Source organism: Ailuropoda melanoleuca, chromosome 14 (genome assembly GCF_002007445.2).
Source record: "Ailuropoda melanoleuca isolate Jingjing chromosome 14, ASM200744v2, whole genome shotgun sequence".
NCBI lineage: Eukaryota > Metazoa > Chordata > Mammalia > Carnivora > Ursidae > Ailuropoda > Ailuropoda melanoleuca.
In genome coordinates, this window is record NC_048231.1 from 97,723,159 (window position 1) to 97,744,379 (window position 21,221).

At 34.5% G+C, this 21,221-nt stretch overlaps 1 protein-coding gene across 3 annotated transcripts in view; it reads left to right on the top strand.

Annotated features, from left to right (window-relative positions):
* The window catches only part of CCDC102B (coiled-coil domain containing 102B), a 180,973-nt gene that overhangs the window by 93,578 nt on the left and 66,174 nt on the right, over positions 1-21,221 (top strand). For all 3 annotated transcript variants that reach the window (XM_034643302.1, XM_034643301.1, XM_034643300.1), the window contains exon 4: positions 11,157-11,265. In XM_034643302.1, coding sequence (XP_034499193.1) covers positions 11,157-11,265 — 109 coding nt within the window. The remainder of the gene's footprint in view (positions 1-11,156; positions 11,266-21,221) is intronic.

Genomic DNA, 21,221 nt, shown 5'->3' on the forward strand with positions numbered 1-21,221 from the left:
AAATAACACACTACTGCACAGGCAGTGGGCCAAATAGTAAATCCAACAGCAAATCAAAATATGTCTCAAAACATAAGAAAAAGAAAACAATATTCTCAGATCTGTGAAATGCAGCAAAAGCAGATGTTAGAGTGAAATTTATGCTAAAAATGCTTGTATTAAGAAAAAAAGTTCAAAAAAAAACCTTAACATTACACCACAAGGAACAAGAAAAAGAAGGGACTTAGCTCAAATTTATTAGAGGAAGAAAATAGCAAAGAAAAATCAGAATTAAATAAAATAGAGACTAGAATAAACATACATTGAAAGTAGTGACCAGTTTTTGAAAACAAAACAAAACAAGATAAAACAAAACAGAGAAAAACAAAATTGGCAATGTTTTAACTACATTAAGAAAAAAGAGAGAAGACTCAAAAACCAAAATGAGAAATAGAGAAAGTAATACAACAGATAACCACAGAAATACAGAGTGTGATAACATGTTACCATAAACAAACTTAGGGGAAACAAAAACCCAGATAATTTCTAAAAATGCACAGGTTACCAAGATTGAATCATGAATCTTAAATCCAAGAAGTAGGAAATCTTCTTAGACCAATAAGAATGAAAGTTGAATTAGGAATCAAAAATCTCCCAACACAGAAAAGCCAAAGACCACGTGGTTTCATTGGTGAATTCTACCAAACATTTAAAAAAAATAATGACAATTTTATCAAAATCTTACAAATAATGAAATAGGGGAAGTTTATTCAAAATCATTCCATGAGGCCATTACTCCCCTGATTCCAAAGCAGTACAGAAACATTACAAGAACAACAAATTCTGGTTTGTCCAATATAAGTACTGCTACTCTGAATTTCTTTTGACATCCATTTGCATGATAAATATTTCTCCATCACCTCACTTTCAGTCTGCAGGTGTCTTTAGGTCCAAAATGACTGTCTTATAGGCAGCATATAGATGGGTCTTGTTTTTTTGTTTTTTTAAAATCTATTCTGACACCCTGTGTCTTTTGATTGGAGGGTTGATTCCATTTACATTGAAAGTAATTATTGGTAGATATGTATTTATTGCCATTTGGACCCTTACAAAAGAGATAAAAGAGTTAAAAAAGAATCACTCAGAGATGAAGAATGTAATAAATGAGATTGGAAACAGGCTTGATGCAACAAACAACAGGGTGGAAAAAGCAGAGGAATGAATTAGCAACCTAGAAGACAAAATAATGTAAAATAATGAAGCTGAACAAAAGAAAGAAAGAGGAATTATACAACACAAGAATAGACTTAGGAAATCAGTGACTCTATCAAATGTAGTAATATTCATATTATTGGAGTCCCAGAAAAAGAAGAGAAAGAAAATGGAGCAGAAAATTTATTTCAAGAAATAATAGCAGAAAACTTCCCTAATCTCGGGAAGGAAACAGTCATCCAGATCCAGGAGGCACAGAGAACTTCCATGAAAATCAATAAAAGCAGGCCAACACCAAGACATATTGTAATTACATTTGCAAGATATAGTGACGAAAAAATATTAAAAGCAGCAAGACAAAAAAAGTCCTTAACTTACATGGGAAAACCCATAAGGCTAACTGGAGATTTCTCAACAAACTTGGCAAGCCAGAAGGGAGTGGCATGATACATTAAAAGTGCTGATGGGAGGAATCTGCAGCCAAGAATACTCTATCCAGCAAGGCTATCATTCAGAATAGGAGGAGAGAGAGAGCTTCCCAGACAAAAACTAAAGCAGCTCATGACCACTAAACCAGCCCTGCAAGAAATATTAAAGGGGACTCTTGAGTGTAAATGAGAGACTAAAAATGACAAAGACAAGAAAGGATCAGAGGAAATCTCCAGAAACAATGACAAAACAAGTCAATTTTTGAATTTTGAAGAGTAATTTATAACTTTTTAGTTTTTAGTTTCTATCATTCTTTTATAATAACCTTGTTCTCATCATCTCTGGCAGATTCACCTTAATTATATTTGAATCACTAATGCATATGGCTAGAATAGCCAGTGGATTTTCTAATTTTTACAGATTTGTAGACTTCAGCGAGTCAATAAAAATGAAAAATATGTTAATATTTATAAGGGACAATTCATAATTTGTGAGTTATTGATTGCAGAAAAACATGCTTTATTCATTGATCATTTGTGGCATAGAGCAAAGAGCACTAGACTTGAGACTAAATGACCTGGATATTCTTGGTTCTGACATATTCAGCTACATGATACTGGGTTAGCCAAGACTGTGCTTTGTCTCCTTTGTAAAAATATGGATAGTGGTACCTATATTACAGTTGTCTATTGTTTTATAACAAAACTTCCCACGCAGTGGTTAGTGTTGAAACAACAGTCACCATTTATTCTGTTCATGAAACTTGAGCATGGACAACTCATCTTTCACTACGTGTGGCTTCAGCTGGGATGGCTCAAGGCTGGAGATGACTTGAAGGCTGGGGTCCAGAATCATCTGAAGCCTCCTCACTTACTCTCATATCTGGTGGTTGATCTTGTTTCTCCCGTGGAGTCCTCGTCCGAACACCTGCAGGTGTCCTATCCGTGTGGCCGCTTGGATTCCTCACAGCGTAGTGGCTTGGTTGAAAGTGAACATCTTAAGGGCACAAAGAGAAATATACAGCATTTTAATGACCTTGTCTCAAAGTCATATAGAATCACTTCTGCCTTCTTCACTGAATTCTTGTAAGGACCAAACATGAATAATGTCTGGGAAAGTGATTACTAGTGTGAATTACTCAGTATCATTTTTTTGCTATTTCTTCATGATCACCTTAAACAATTACTGGCATTATGTGGAATATTTGATACACTTTAAAATATGGTTCCCCAATCTGAAAATGATTATTTTTTCCATCTCTTTAGTTATAAGACTCTTAATGGGCAGAAGAAAATGGGGGAAAATAAGTATGAATATAATTATATGTTATATGATGGTTTCAATATTTCTGGTTTAAATGGATTAGTGATAACATGCACACAAACCTTTCACAGGTAGTATAAGCCCTTTATATACCATTCTTTATCTGTTAGCCAGAAATTTCTCATTAGTTCCTCTGAAATTTATTCCCACCACTAATTCCCTTTATCAGATGCGTTGTCTATACCTCGCCATGTGAATTGATTGTGACAATACAATCACAATACAATAGATTGTAATAATATTCCTGTGTATATAATAAATATTTGTATTCTACCATCAAGTATAAATTCCAAATATAAGTAATCGACATTAGTAGGAAGGAGAAAAAAATTGAAGTAATTTTTAAGCCTGTACCCATATTAAAAATTAATTTCATCTGGAATTATAAGTCGCAGTCAAGTTCTAACCTCTGTGTTTTATTTCTTGAAGGATTTAACTTTTTAGTGGTTATAGACTTCTCTCACACCCACTCACAGTGTTACTTCCCTGACATAATGTAGTAGAAACATATGAAGCTGTTCCTTCCTTCATGTAAACTCCCCGAGGTGCCAGTTTTAATGATACACATGTGTATCTCTACACTCCCACTCATACACGCACATTATATTTGACTCCCTGGGAATAATTTAACAATCCCTATAGTAAGTAAATTCTCCAGTTCGCTGGGACTTCAATATATAAACCATGGGCTAGAAAATAAGAGGGAAAGGAGACCTCTGATTCCACTTTGTCTCCTCACTCTTCTCTTTAATAAACAGTCCCCTGGGTGTTATATGTCTGTGAATCAACATCAGCACGCAGTCCATACGAGACAATCACAAAGCCTTTTTTCTATCACAAGAGAATGTTTCCCAAGGATATAGTATATACTGTTGCAATAAATCTGTCTAACTTTTTAAATTCGTCCTCCTGGAATCTCAGCAAGTGGATGGGCCAGAGTTGAGAACATGTGAATGTAATTTTTTCTATGTTCCCAGCTCGTGGGAAAATTCTCCTGACTAGAGCACAGGAATCAGCCAAGAGAACTCAGGGGATCCTTTCCACCATAGTTACTGATGAGAGCCTCCTTATCAAAAACAAGAACTTTATTACATTATTTGTATTCTGAGTGCTGTTCAGTTTTATGAAAATAATTATCCAGTATCTAGAAGTTCCTTGTGTATTGAGAATTTATATATTTTTGATCTCTTAGATGACTTCCCAGTGGAAAAGGTGAGGTGAGGAGGGGAACCTGATCCTCTTACAGAGCTGGGTGTACCTGGACATTTAGGGAGAGGGGCTTTGGCCATGTCAGATCTTAAGAGGAGGTAAAGTATTTTACCATTTGGAACCAGTTCTCAGGTTAAGCTGCAGATGGCACCTGTATCCCTTAGAAAATGTCATTGAAACAGAGCTTTAATCCTCCCCTCTAGATGGCATTTCTTAATTTTCTATAGAAGAAAAGTAGTTTGCTACAATTATTTTGCTTTGCTTCATTAAATGGTGTGTTTTTTCTCAATAAAATGAGACTTAAAATCTTGACGGGAATATATATATATATATTCCTCAATGAACACAATGAACAAATGGGCATGCAAGTCTAGTTAATATTATTTAGTGTAATGTTATTAAAGGTTAGACAGTAAGGCCTACTTATTTATTCACTATTACTAATAGGATGTGTGGTAAACCTTTGCCTTTTTAAAAAAGTGATTTATGGTTTGTATTCCTTTACACATATGTATTTATTTTTCTAGCTTTATTGAAGTATAACTGAGAAATAAAATTTGTGTATATTTAAGTTGTACAATGTGATGGGTTTGGGGTGGTTTTTTTTAAGTTTTTATTTTCATTCCAGTTAGTTGACAAATAGTGTCGCATTAGATGCTTTTGTACAACATAGCGATTCAGCCGTTCATGTGTCACCCGTCCTCATCCCGACAAGCACATGTGATGTTTTGGTATACCCTGTGAAGTGATTGCCACAATCAACCTAATTAACACATCCATCACTTAACACCATTAATAATTTGTGTGGTGGTGAGACCACTTATGATCTACCCTCTTAGCAAATTTCAAGTATACAGTATGGTACTGTCAGCCATAGTCATCATGCTGTACGTTAGATTCCTAGAACTTACTTATTCTATAACTGAAAGTTTGTACCCTTTGACTGATGTGTCCTAACTCTCCCCACTTCCCTCCTCCTGGCACTCAGCATTCCACTCTCTGTTACTATGAGTTCAACTTTTTAAGATTCTGCATATAAATGGAATGATATAGTATTTGTCGTTCTGTGTCTGGCTTATTTCACTCAGCGTAATGTCCTGCATATGTACATACACACACACATGCACACACCTCACATTTTCTGTATCTATTCATTTGTAGATGGACAATTAGATTGCTTCTGTATCTTGGCTTTTGTGAGTAATGCTGCAATGAACAGGAGGAGATACTTGGGCTGTGTACCTGGAAGGGGGATTGCTAGATCGTATGACAGTTCTGTTTTTAATTTTTTGAGGAACCTGCATATCTGTTTCCATAGTGGCTGCACCAATTTACATTCCCTTCAACAATGTCATCTTAACTACACTCTTACCAACATTTGTTATCGGTTGCATTCTTGATAATAGCCATTCTAAAATGGTGAGGTGATACCTCACTGAGGTTTTGGGTTGCTTTTCTCTGATGATTATTGATGTTAAGCACCTATTCATATACATAGCCGCTCGTATGTCTTCTTGGAAAACTGTTTACCTTGCTCATTAATTGTTTTTGTTTGGGGGCTTTTTTGTCTTTGTTTTGTTTTGTTTTTGCTATTGAGCTGTATGGGTTCCTTATATATTTTGGATATTAACCCCTTATCAGATATATGGTTTCCAAATATTTTCTCCGTTCCATAGGTTGTCTTTCCATTTTGTTGATTGTTTCTTTACCTATGCAGAAGCTTTTTGGTTTGTACTTCCACTTATTTATTTTTGCTTTTGTTGCCTGTGCTTTTGGTGTCAACTTCTAAAAATTATTGCCAATACCAATATTCAGGAGCTTCTTCCTTAAGTTTTCTTCTAGAAGTTTTATGGTTTCAGTCTTATATTTAATCCATTTCAAATCACTTTTGTGTATTTTTGCAATTGTTTTTTACTCTATAGTATCTTTTGTGTTTGGGCAATCCCCTTCCTAAGGAGATTGAGTCTGTTTCTCTGCATAGACTACAAAATTGCTAGAAAGTCTCAACTTGAGTTTCTCTTGTAGTTAAGGTGTGGACACTTGACATGGGAACATCTCTTCAGATGTAGCCCCCTAGACTTTTTAGCAGAAGCTAATGCCCCAAGAAGAAGAGAGCACCCACAATCCATCCTGGTGAGGAAAAAGGCTGTGGCAGTAGCTACGTCTTGATCCCAGGGGCAGCAGTGGTCTCTGATCTCTAGTGAAAGAATCGCCATGTCTGGAGTTGGTGGTATTGAGGTCATGCTGTGAGGTCTGGACCTAAATGGTGGCTGCAGTGAAATGCTGATGGGAAGATTGCTATGGAATCATCTTTGGTACTCCTGGCTGTGCAGGCTCCCCATTTGCTTCTCTGGATCTTCCCGGAATCTCCTCAAAAAGATTCTTTGAGCTATTAATATCCTTTACTACTTAAAGTGGCAAATTTGGAACGTTTACTTGTCAGACACATACCTGATACCCAGAAAGTGTATAGGCAACAGGCAGTGAGGTTTTCATAGGATCAGCTCTATGTCATGAGAGTAGTCCTTTGTTCCTGGCGGGATTGCCTTTGAGTCTTGGTCTCTGATCCTTCCAAACATCTCTGACCTTTATAGTATTCTTTAAATTCATCTCTTTTCTAATTAAATTAACTATATATGGGTTTGGCTATTTGCTGAAAGATGCTGAAAATGCTCAAAGGTATAATTGTAAATGCTTGGGAGTAGAATCACAAAGTGACAAATACGTTGCTAATTAAAACATATTTATAAAGATTTATTATTTATGGTTTGATACTAACTCTACAATTTGAACTAATAGAAAAATTGATATCTAGATTAATTTGTTTTTGTCTGGCAAAAGCATTTGACATTAATAGACCTTTAAGAAAATACTTATTAGCTATTTTACAATGAAATAGTTCAAAAATGATTAATTTTGTCCCCATATATTAATGTTTCAGGAATTTTCATCCCTGAAAAATATTTTGGTTAATTTTCCTGCGTATATATTTGTCCAAGTTTTATGTTCAATTATTATGGGATCATGATAGTTAACAAAGTATCAAGGGATTGCATAGAAATATAATATCTTTCCATAAAAATCATTTTGGTTCACGCCTTATCTTTTAGTTCTGGAAATTTTATATATTTTAGCAATTAGAGCTTTAAAAGTTTATATAATCATATTAAAAATACTACATTTTTTGGGGCGCCTGGGTGGCACAGCGGTTAAGCGTCTGCCTTCTGCTCAGGGCGTGATCCCTGCGTTATGGGATCGAGCCCCACATCAGGCTCCTCTGCTATGAGCCTGCTTCTTCCTCTCCCACTCCCCCTGCTTGTGTTCCCTCTCTCGCTGGCTGTCTCTATCTCTGTCAAATAAATAAATAAAATCTTTAAAAAAAAATACTACATTTTTGGTGAACCTTATTTTTTAAAAGAAGTGCATAAAATATGCAGTACTATTTAGAGTAAAATTAGGGTTTTTTTTCCTTTGCCTAGTTGTAGTTCAAATGATATGATAATATAAATTTCAGTTATAAATTTAACTGGATAATTATTCAATTTTGAAAATCCCTCTAAAATATAAATTGATTAGGCCAGAAATTAAGAATTTAAAGAGTGCCCTCTGCTGTATAAATTTAAGTGTGCAATATCCTTATGTCCTCAGTGCTTGCTTGCATAGAGTCATAACTTTTTTTTTCATGAAGCCATACTAAAAATATCCAAGTATCACATTACCACTAAATATGTGTTTATGAAATGTCTGTCCTTTCCCTTCTCTGACTAAATTGTACCATTTTACATAATAAAAACACATAATTTTATTTCAGTGAACTAATAAACATTAGTTATTGTATTGAAGATGCATACTTGAATATTTTAAATTTTAAATTTAAATATTTTAAATATTACTGATTTGCCTTAAATAAGGAATAGGAATCTATTTCACTTTAATATACTTGGGCAAAATTATGTTATTTTTATTTCATAAGCTGGCTTTGACTACTTATTCTAAGTCTAGGTGTAATCTAAATATAATTAATCTTTAGAATACATCTCTGTTTCTCTATAACAAAGATTAAAAGTTTAATTAGTATATAAAGTGCTTTTCTTGAATTATAAAAAACCCCAGTACTTTTTGATGACATTTTTGAGTATCAACCTTGATTCTACAATAATAATAAATCATTTTTACGTTAACGTGAGGTTTTTGCTAACATTATCATTTGATTTATTAAGGTGCAATGTTAAAAACTGATAGCTAACATAATATAATAAGAAACATTAAAAAAAATGATAGTGATTTCTGAACATGTATGATTTTGAATTTGGAAATTTTAAAATGTAGACTTTTCTCAAATTTTCAAGTAAATTTTTATATTATTTTACTGATGAATTTTGAGAAAAATTGTCAATGTGTGCTTAAACTACACAAATGTAATTAATTAATATCCTTTAATAAAATCACTTTATTAATTTACTATATTCCTTTTCCTTTTAAAAATTTTTAATCCCTGACAAAAAAAGATTCCCATGTTCTTCTCATGCAACACTAGTAAATTAAAATTATAAATATGGTGATTCTTAAACATTCCGATGAAGTTACAAACTTAATGAAATTTTCTTATATTTTGCAACTGAAATTTACAAGTCTAAGTCAATACTCAATTTCTTTTAAATATTCAAATATGCCTTATCATCCAAAAACATTAAAATTATCCAAATGCCAAAATGTAACATATTTTAATGTACAATGATTTTTACATGTTCTGTTTAAGTGTGACAACAAATATTAGTATTTGGGAATTTCTTCATTATTTCTATATTTCATCCCATTCTTCTTGAAATCCCAAACATAGTCACTAAGGATAAAAATAATATCTTAGTAAGTAACTTGGGTGTCATTAGCTCTCTGGGTCTGCTTATCTACCGGATTTTGGGCTGAGGTGGTTAATCTGGAGCTATAAACATTCATAGGCAGTGTTCATAGGACACAGACTTTTATATGAAGCCCTTTTGTTTGTTAATTTTAATATATTTGCTGTTAATAAGGGATTCAAAATTATAGTCATAAATGGTGCTGGTGTTTTTGCAACCTTAGTCTCCTCAGGTTAAACCCTAACCAATTCTCACGTGTTCTCTTCAGTTCTATGGCTTGGTTCATGCAAATATAATTATATAACTTTTTAATAAGCTGTTTATCCATTGACTGGATTAAACTAATATATTTATGACCTAATTCTATTTTAAATTATTTTCATAGTATCTCTGCGTGGAAGATTCATATTTCTCATAAATATGTAAATGACATTGAATTTTGATTCTGGGTACATCTTCTGGATCTGTGAATATGTTTCTAAGATCCTTCTAATGACATTATAACTAAAATAGACCCAAGTGTGTGAATTGGTTAATTATAATTACAATAAGGTTGTAACTAACAACCACAAAAATCTCAGTGGTAGAAAACAATCACTGTATTCAGCTGGAGTCTGTGAGCCAACTAAAGGCTGACTGATGTAGACTGGGATCTGCAGGAAAGACCAGTTATGATCCCATCTCATACTCCCACTGGGAGCAGCGAGTCTGCATTGCTGTGTAGTTCTCATTGCTGTGGCCAAAATACAAGAAGGTAAAACCAGTTGCATAAACACTTTGAAGGCTCAGCCACATGGTGCCCACTAGCATTCCATTGGTGATGTCAGGCACATTTTCCATTTTCTAAAACACTGCAAGTGATGATTTCATCATGTTTCACTGCTAAATAACACATATCACCATTTTTCCAGCTGCTTATGTTTTATCACCATTTTTCCTGTAGCATCCCCCTTTTAAGTATCATTTTCTATGTCAGTTATCTTTTGCTGAAGAAAAAACACAGCAGAACAACACACACACACACACACACACACACGCACACACACCCCATAAAATTCAGTGGCCTAAAACGATTTATTTTGCCCATATGAATACAAAAAAGGTGGGCCCGCTGGGCTTGTCTCCATAGTAAGATTGGGCTCAGATCTACTTTATGTTTTTATTTGGGGACATCAATTCCTCGGGGAAACTCTTTTCACAGTGATGACTGAAACTTAAGAGAGGAAGCCCAACCACACAGATTCTTTTCAGACATCTGGGTCTGTCATGTCTGCTAATATCCCATTGTCAAAGCCTAGAAGCAAGGGTTAGGGAAAGCAATTCTGTGATGGAAGTAAAGAAGAGATGGAGCGTTTTTTAACGCTAATCTGATACACCTGACGGATGAGGATTGGCCATCTGCAAAGGTCAATTTATGCTAATCACAACCAGAAGTAAACAATTATTTTCAGTGACTCATTCTGATAGACATATGGGCATACAAAAAAAAAAATCAATAGTTGAAATATTAAAGGACCAGATTTCAATCCTACCTCTGTCATTTGTTGTACAAATGGATAAATTAATTTCAATTATTTTAAATAAAGATCCCAGTAAAATTGCTTCATTTAAACAAAATTGCAAATTTTTTAAAAATATTTTTATATCCTCAGTGAATTATTGATTTTTTAAATTATTATGTGGACTCTTTGGGATTCTCTTTCATATCAAAGGATTCTTCATTCATGTATAGTCACAGTATGAAGTTGGATAAAAGCCATGTTAAAATTAGAAATATATATATATCCTCCTATATAAGGAAACAATATGAATAAGAGAATGAGAGAAATGCATGAATAATACAGGAGAAAGCAGGCAGAAAGTCAAATATTTTTATACTGGCAAAGCCAAATTAAATATGTTTAACCAACTAACATAAAGTAATAAAAAATACGTTTAACCTACTCTAACGCTAATTGACAGAATAACAAATTAAACCAAGTTTTATTCAATATTTGTAATTTTTATAAGCTAGAAAAGTTTTTCTGTGATTACAATGGTCATATACAGGTATAAAAATAAGAAAAAGAGGAAATCAGAAGTTGAATGTGTTCCTAAAATTATTTTTATATTGTAAATCTATTTTGATTTTAATTCTTTATTTAGAATGCGCTCATCTTTGGAAAAAGAAATAGAACGACTGGAGTCAGCTTTGTCTGTGTGGAAATGGAAATACGAAGAACTGAGAGAATCAAAGCCAAACCGTCTGAAGGAGGTATGGATGCACACAGTGTAGAGGAGGAAGTGAAGCTGACTGTTCTCTCTGGTCAGATGTGTAGTCTAGTGGGCAGAAAGCTCCATAGACAAGAGGAAAAGTTAAAAAATTGAATTTCCTCCATCAGAGGGATATTTTAACTCATATGTCTATGGGAACTCAGTCAAACTCAACCCCTAAGAAATCTTGTTCTAAGTAACACTTATTTTAATGATTTCAACGTGACACAATTAACTATCCATTCCAGGCACATGTGAGTGGACTGCTAAAGAGGCTGTTATATCCTAGCACTTACAGTAAACAATTTTATCTTCTTATTTTATGTAGCAGTCTGGAAATACCAATATATCGCAAGTGCACCTAGGTTCTTTTCATATGGGCTTTACGGGTTTATTCAAGATCAGCCCCACTTGCCTTTATACTGTTCCTTTGCATTTTCATCGATAAAATGCTGTCATGAATCTTTCCCATTTCAATGATTTATTAATAATCATTGTTAAGACAATATTATTTGCACATCTTGTGTGTACCAAAGCTTTGTGCCAGGTAAGCATGTGGGCTAGAATAATGAGCAAAGAAAAGAAAAAATCCTGACAAAATGATGACAAGCCAAATGCTTCAAATGATTCCACATTTAGTTGTGTGTGTATATATGTGTGTTTATTTATATATGTATTACATTAATTATATATTATGTACTATACATTATACACACACACACATATATATATACCCATGCATACAAAGCATATGTGTGCTGACCAGCTATCTAAAGAAGGTGAGTATCTAAGTCCAGTATGTAGTTGTGTCTTAATCAAAAACATTATTCCATCCATTGTTTAAAAAAAAAGTGGTAAGCAATATTTCTCTTTGCTTATGAAATCTTATATTAACGTTGCTTCAGGTTTGTTTCCAGCAAGTGGTAAAGTTTAGAGTTATTAACTTAAGTTTGCTGAAATCACATGAGGAACCTTAGTTGCCAGCATTCGCCTGACTTCTGAGTCCTAGGCGGGCGTTCTGACGTCCGTGGAGTAATGATCACACACTGGTTCACGAAGAGTCGGCTGTGTTAACACAGTGAACTCCTGAAATTTAAAATGAGGGAGAGCTTTTCCCAATATTATTAAACAAATGTCTCCTGCTTAAAAATTATTTATTTATTTATTTATTTATTTTTTTTTTTTTTAAAGATTTTGTTTATTTATTTGACAGAGATAGAGACAGCCAGCCGAGAGGGAACACAAGCAGGGGTAGTGGGAGAGGAAGAAGCAGGCTCACAGCAGAGGAGCCTGACGTGGGGCTCGATCCTACAATGCCGGGATCACGCCCTGAGCCAAAGGCAGACGCCCAACCGCTGTGCCACCCAGGCGCCCCTTAAAAATTATTTATTAACAAAAGGTAATTTCAGTGAGAGCCACAGACGGTTAGTTTGAGAACATTTCTCAATGAGGGGTAAATTAAATAATTAAAGCTAACAAGCCACATAAAGTTTACCTCTCCTTTATAGATTCATGTGAGGATGTCAGAGTTGTTTTGTTTCTAGCTTGGTATGTGTATACAGTGTATGTGTGTGTACTCATACAGGTGCATTTATATACGGATTCATAGTATTTATATTCACAGGTACCTAACTGAACATGATGTCTCTGAGTGTGAACAAGGACAGTAAATTAATGTGATACGAGAAAAATAGTTCAGAATACAAAATTCATATATATTTAGAGTGTATGTGTATTTGTCCTTATTATATAATGGGCTCTAAATTTGAGAAAACTAATATTTAAGATAGAATGGGTTTTAAATTATATTTTAAAAAAAATGTGCGTTTGCTATTTCTTGCCACTAGTGGACAGTGCAGACTTAATAACGCTAGTTTCTTAATGCTGTTTATTCAAGTAATTTAACATTTGTGTAACAACTGTTTTTGAGAAAAGGCATAGTTTTGAGTTGGTTTACAAAGAGATATGTATATTTTAAAATGTTTATTAATGTTTTGTATTCAAGGATGATATTTTGGATATTAAGTGGGAACATGTCTACTTTAACAAAGCTTTATAGATGAGAAAAAATAAAACCAATGTAGCATTTTACAGTGTAAAATACATACAGAAATCTATATTAGTACATATGTGATCCTTTTACTGGATAAAATTATAGGGATTTTGGAACAGGAGAAAACCTCAACATAGTTGTGAGAAATTTGTTCAACTATTTAGACTTTGAGCACATGTTTCAGTTCAGTGAACTACAAATTTGAACATTGAGTAGAAGTGACAATGAATAAAAGATTTTTACTGTAGATAGTGGAAAGTTAATTTTAACAGAGATAAATAAAAAGCATTATTTGAATTATTTATATGCGATTACTTTTTAAAATAACTCTACCCCCTAAAAAGGGAATTTCTAATAATCTTTAAAGCCTTTTTGAAGAGATACAGTATGCACATATGTTTAAATTATTTTATAAGATATTGTGAAGTATTTGAAAATATTTGAAAACTGAATAAATAAAAATACTTTGTTACATAATTTTTATGTATACTTTGTTTAATTGTTTTATAATAGATTAGAACAAGAAGAATTTTATGGTACATTTAGAAATGGCACTGTAGAGTAATTATAAGTGGAAAATATTCAAAGTTTCTATTCATTTGATTGACAGTCCAGAAACATGTCATGATGTATCCTATGGAACTTCATGTGAATACTCTTTTTTACTCCATTTCTCAAAAATTATGATAAATGACCTTCATTTCACTGTAGCTCTTCATCTATAAAAAATTTTGAATACAAGTGTAATTCTGTTTTAGGTGCCTGAAATTGTTACAAGCAAATACATGCCTGGCTAGGAACTGCTGATAGAAAGATTAGCAACTTTTAGAGATGGAAACAGATGTGCTTAATATAAGACCAAGGTTTTTAAAAATGTATTTGAAAATCTGGCATCTTTAGAGGGAAATCATTCTTAAATCACTGACATTTAGCGAAGAGTAAATATAAGAACTTAATTGTAAAATCTAATAAGTATTTAAAATGAAACCAAGACAATGAGTAGTAGAAATGATTATATTCCAAATACTGTTCCCGTGCTGTATTTAGTACTTATTCAGCTTTTCCTTTGCACATCTGTAAGTATTGATTTGGAATTACATTATGAATGCCAATTTTTTGAAACGGTCATTTTCATGAAATCTCATGATCTAGAAAATCAGATATTCATGGAAGTGATATTGTTATAATATAATTATGGTACTTTTGCTTTAACAATAAATGACTCCGATTCTTTCCATAATGGAAGATATCTTACCATATGTGTAGAATACTGCTAACATTTCAAAATTAGTCTCAAACTGAAAAGTGAAATGTAACTTTAAAAATGAAATACATGGGGCGCCTGGGTGGCTCAGTCGGCTGGGCGTCTGTCTTTGGCTCAGGTCATGATCCCAGGGGGGTCCTGGGATAGGGCCCTGCATCGGGCTCCCTGCTTGGTGAGGGGTCTGCTTCCTCTCCCTCTGCCTCTCCCCCTTCTCATGCTCTCTCTCTCTCTCAAATAAATAATTTTTTTAAAATATTTAAAAATGTAATACAATTTGTCTTTGAAAATTTTGTACTTTTACTGGTATTTTTTTAGGGATTTTATCGAGGAATCTTGTATCTTTTTGCGATAATGTTTCTAATAATTTATAATTTGCAATGTTCTTTTATAAATATTTATATTAAATGCTTATAGAGACAGGTTTTGTGGGGCCATATATGCACTAAGGGCTGTCAATAAAAGCCTTATCTCAAATACCTCCAAACACCTTTCTGATTTGGGGGAAATAGAAGGTTAGAATTAGGATTATATGTTGCTAAAATTCTACACTAACACCTTTAATTTTTTTCAGAATTAAGATTTTTTCTAAATTTTTCTTTTATTTATCTTTTGCTTGCAGTTTGGTTGAAGATACCTTCACTTTTTAAAAGATTATGTCAGTGAGCACTTAGGTTGCTTCCATATTTTGTTGATTGTAAGTAATGCTGCAGTAGATGTAGGGTGTATATATCTTTGTATTAGTATTTAAATACCCAGTATTTTAATTATTGTATCATATGGGTATTTTTATTTTTAATTTTTTGGGGAACCTCCATGCTGTTTTCCACAGTGCATGAAGGTTCCTTTTTCTCCACATCCTTGCCAACACTTGTTATTTTTTGTCATTTTTATTTTAACCATTCTGACAGGTGTGAGGTCTATCTCATTGTGGCTTTGATTTGTATTTCCCTGATGATGAGTGATTTTGAGCATCATTTCATGTGTCTGGTGGTCATCTGTATATCTTCTTTGGAGAAATGTCTGTTCATGTTTTCTGACCATTTTTGGTTGGATTACTTGGGTTTTTGGTGTTGAGTTATATGAGTTCTTTATTTATTTTGGATGGTAACTCTTTATCGGATATGTTATTCGCAAATATCTTCTCCCATTCAGGAGGTTGTCATAGTTTTGTTATTTCCTTTGCTGTGCAGGAGCTTTTTATTTTGATGTAGTCCCAGTAGTTTATTTTTGCTTCTCTTTCCCTTGCTGATATGGGAGCTATTCTTCATACCTAAGGAAAGGGTCCTTGAAGATACTTATTTGAAAGAGGTGGATGGTGGAGTGTTGTGAGCTCAAAACTTAATTTAAAACTGTCTCATTTTGCTATTTTTATGGCTTAAAGAAATAACTCCGTAGAAATGACCAAAATTTTAATATATCTTATCAGTCTAACCCTAAACTGTAGCTCCTACCATTGCTTTCCATCTCTGCTACTTTCCCAGTCATAACCATAAGATCTCCTACTTGGCCCCCTCCTGCCAGGTCTCTTGTCCCTCACTGTTGACCTTTTTATTTTCCATCCAGCAACCAGTGATGTTTCTAAAAACACACACTGGATCATATTACACCCTTGCTTCAAACACTTCAGTGACTTCCCTTTTACTTGAGTATAACTGCCCTCCAGGTAATTGGAAGTCTGAGGAAATGTAAATCCACCTGGTTAAACCACCAGATGTTGACAATTCAAAGGATGCCTGATAATGATACCACTCTTTTCTACCCTAAACTGCTCTAACGAGCACTGCCTCAAATTTCAGTAGATAGGACCCAATAGATGATTATTTTTGACTCACATACACTCCCTACATGTGTTTGGAGGGCAGCCTTCTTCTTCTGTGCAGTGACTCTGTGCCCTGGGCTCTTAGAGGTCATGTAGCTGAACACTGCATCTGATCGAGATTAGAAAAAAAAAGAATGGGGATCATATAGAGATGCTTTGTGCTCTAGGCTTGGGAATAGTGTACCTTATTTCCACTTATAATCCACAGGCAAATACTCATTTGCATACTGACACCTAATTGTAAGGCATGTTGGGAAATGAATTCAAGCTATATATTTAAAAAGAAAGAGGAAATGAATTTTGTAACCATCTAACCAGTTTCTGCCGCAGGAATCAGTATATTACATACTTAGTAACATTTACTGATTAATATTTTATCTCATTAACAAATATATTAATTAATATATTACCTTCATTGTTACTGATAAAACTTATATTTAAGGGAAATTGAGCTTCCGCATCCTAAAATCCATATTAAAGAACTTGACCTACAATCCCTACAGATAGGCTGGACAGGTGAAAGCTGTTTTTCACGTGAGACCCCTTCACTCTTCACCCTTTTGTTTGAGAAGGATTGTGAAAGGTGTGCTTCCAGCAGACCTCTCTTACCCGAAAAAGGGAGAAGAAAGAGTCGAGCTACAGGCGCCCAATTTCCCCTTTAAATTCACAGTGAAATAAGTCATCCTCCTGAGGAGGAAGGAGTAACAGATGGAGGGACACCTGGAGTTGTAGGCAAATAGCTGGCCATAGCTGGCCAGCCACAGGGATGGATGTCTTGAGAGAAAAAAGGTTCCTTCCCTTTACTATTACCGTCGTCTACAGGATTTCACTTTTTTTTTTTTTTTTTCCAAATCAACTGGAAGATACTTGTTCCTGTGCTGTCTGGGATGGTTGATCCTGACTACCAGGGGGAATTTGGGCTGGTGCTCCACCATGGAGCTGAGGAGGATTATATCGGGAATGCAGGAGATCCCTTAGGGAGTCTTAGTATTACTATGCCCTGTGATTACAGTTGATGGAAAACTACAAAAATCCAATGGAGGCAGGATTGCTAATGGCCCTGAGCCTTCAGGAATGAAGGTTTGGGTCATCCCACTAGGTAGAGAATCATGACCATCCAGGTGCTTGCTGAAAACAAAGGGAATACAGAATGAATGGTTGAAAAAGGTAGCTACAACCAGGTGACCAGTTATAGAAATGAGGACTGTAAGTGTCTTGAGTATTTCTTCCTGATTTTGCTGTGAATATGCCTGTCTCTCTCCCTATCCCTCTGTCTGCCAGCAGCAGAAACCAGTACTGTTTATCTCTTTATATCTTTGTTTTCTTTCCTCTCTGATTCCCTATCATTAACATAAGATGTGTTGCTTATAAATCAGTATTTAAGCATTATTAATTTTACTTCAGCCTATTTAACTTATGGGATATCAGGAAAAGAGTAAACATTACTCAGGGAGTTTACCTCCTCTTCCAGGGAAGGATTAGTGCATTTTCAGTTCTATGCAGAAAAGTTGTATCATGTTAGATGGAACTAAGACCTTGTTTTTGTCTTTATGTGAAGATTAAGTGTGGTTTTAAGAGATGCATATGGACACCAAGTTGACAAACGATGGACTTGTGATGGTTAATTTTATGTGTCAACCTAACTTAGCTAAGGGGTGCTCAGATCTCTGGTAAACATTTCTGGTGGGTCTTTGAGAGTGTTTTCGGCAGAGATTAAAATTTGAATGGGTATACTGAGTAAAGAAGATCCCTCTCCCCAATGTAGGCAGACATCACCCAATCCACTGAGTGTCTGAATAGAACATAAAGGCAGAGGAAAGGTGAATTTGCTCTTTGCTTAAGCTGGGACGTCCATTTCCTCCTGCCCCGAACATCGCCACTCCTGGTTCTTGGGCTTTCATACGTGGCCTGGGAATTATACCTTTGGCTCCCAATTCTCAGGTCTTTGGGCTCGGACTAGAATTTATTCCACTGGCTCTCCTGGTTCTCCAGTGTGCCGACTGCAGATCCTGGGACCATAACCTCATGAGTCAATTCCTGTAATCTCTTTCTCTCTTTCTCATCTATGTGTGTGTGTGTGTGTTTATGTTTATATTTATTTTTATATTTATTTTTTATTTTTCTTTGGAGAACCTTCGCTAGTACTTTTTGGTCCATACTGTTTTCTCTGTCTAGAACAATCACGCAAAATGCTTTCACCTCCTACCGGCCAGTCACATCTTGCCATTAACCTCAGTTTAGAAATCGCTTTAGAGAGAGGAATGGTTTCAGTCCAAAAAATGCTTCCTTTACTATTTTCCTTCAAAGAAATGTGCAGGATTTTAAAAGACCTTCTCAAAACTTGTAGTTATTTTTATGTTTGTTTACTATATGCCTTTCCCTTCGAACTAACAGTTTCATGATAATATATATCACGTCTGCCTTATTCATCTCCCTCTACCCAGTGCTGAACAAATGGTATTATAATTTGTGGTGACCAACCCCCCCTTTTTTTTGTAGCTCTCTATGCTTATATTTCTGAATGATCACTGCAGCTATAGTCTAAGGAGGGTAGTGGAAATCCTAGACTTGTCTTTTATTAGCCTGATGAGGCTACTGATCTACATCCCTGAGGATTTTCGATTTTCCAGGGCACTGCAGTGAACCTTCACCCCTAACATCCTATCCGTCGTGAAAATCTGTTCAGTTTGTTCTTTGCAAGACATAAATTAGCTTATCAGGCCAAAGAGTGAGGCTGATAAAATACTGTATTAGAATTTTATAAATGTATAAGAACAATGAAGCATATGGGACACCAGTTTGCTGATATAAGTGCCTTCAAGACCTTTTTAAACAAATCTAATTAAGAATAATATAAGCACTAAATTACATAAGTCAGAATTAATTGAACTACTAGTAGATAATTTATAGACATTGCCAAGGTAATGCTCAGAACACTGTGATGACTTACTTAACTCGAAGGCTATTATAAGAATTATGAAAGAAAATTAGGCTATTCAGAACCACTTTGCTTGTGGATATAAAGATATAGATGGTATAGATATACCTACAGCTAGATATAAAGAAAAAGGTTGAAATCAGATGTTTCAACATCTATTTAAGTTAAGCAATACTATTTTTTAAAAATTAAAACATAACAAAGGAATCAGTTGATATTTAATTATAGAAATAATGATAAAAGTGGGTCAAAAAGAAAAAAAAATAAGTTCTCTGAGTTGTGCAATGGTTCCACAGAGTGGGGACAGTTGGTCTATGAAATATCTTTATTGTGTATCCCAGTTGACAGGACATTTTCCAGCAGTGCATGACTCATAAATCTACAGATTCTTGTTTTACCTTTTCTATAAGAAAGCTCTATACAGGGATATTCAGTTAAGACCATTTTGGAGATAAAAATCCTCCTTTTAGTAAAGAGCATTTGTATTATTACCTGTAGGAGCAGTTTTCATGTTGCAAAGAAGATTGGATAAAGATACCTGCCATCTTTTCCCTTCCCCCGGTGTATGCCCAGTTCACCCCTACCATGTACTGACACCAAATGTATTTGATTGTATACAACTGAATTAAAACACCTGATCTAGGGGCACCTGGGTGGCACAGTGGTTAAGCGTCTGCCTTCGGCTCAGGGCATGATCCCTGCGTTATGGGATCAGGCCCCACATCAGGTTTCTCCGCTATGAGCCTGCTTCTTCCTCTCCCACTCCCCCTGCTTGTGTTCCCTCTCTCACTAGCTGTCTCTATCTCTGTCAAATAAATAAATAAAATCTTTAAAACAAAACAAAACAAAAAAAAAACACCTGATCTAAAACAGGAATGTATTGATACTATTTAAAAAATTCTGTATGATATGAAAAACCTGGAATGATATATTTTAAATTGTCCATGTTTTCATATGTATTACATATCATTTTTAAATTTAGAAACATGCTTTTTAAATTTTTTTCAAATATATAATTTGAAGATAAGGATTCTAGAGTTTATGATTTTTTGAGGTTTGGAGGTTGCAAGTTTTGGTAGTTCCAAGTGTTCCTAATGAAATGTTTTTAGTTTATTGGGGTATAATTGATATGCAAAAAATACATTCAATGTATACATTTTGATGAGTTTAGATATATGCATCCATCTGTGATACCATCACCACAACCAAGGTGCTAAACATATCCATCACTTTCTGAAATTATCTTGTATTCTGTGTGTGTGTGTGTGTGTGTGTGTGTGTGTGTGTGTGTGTGTGTTGTGGTAAGAACACTTACTGTGAGATCTGTCCTCTTAATATATTTTAAAGTGCATGATACCATATTAACTGTAAATACTATACTGCACATCAGATCTCTAGAACTTACTCATCTTGCATAACTGAAACTTTATACCCATTTAAAAATAATTTCCCCTTTCCCTCCCTGTTATGCCGTGACAGCTACCATTTTATTCTGTTTCTGTGTTTGGCTATTTTAGATCCCTCATATAAGTGGAATCATGCAATATTTGTCTTTCTGTTACTGACATTTCACTTAGCATGATTTCCTGTAGGTTCATCCTTGTTGTTGCAAATGGCAGGATTTCCTTCCTTTTAAGCCTAGATGACATTCCACTGTGTGTATATACCACATTTTCTTTATCAATTCATCTGTAAATAGGTCTTTGTTTCCATATCTTGGCTACTGTAAATAATGCTGCAATGAACATGAAGATGCAAATATCTCTTAGAGATTCTGATTTCGTTATTTTTTATATATACACCCGTAAGTGGGATTGCTGGATCACATGACAGTGTTTTTAATGTTTTGAGGAATCCTTACACTGTTCTCCGTAGTGGAGATT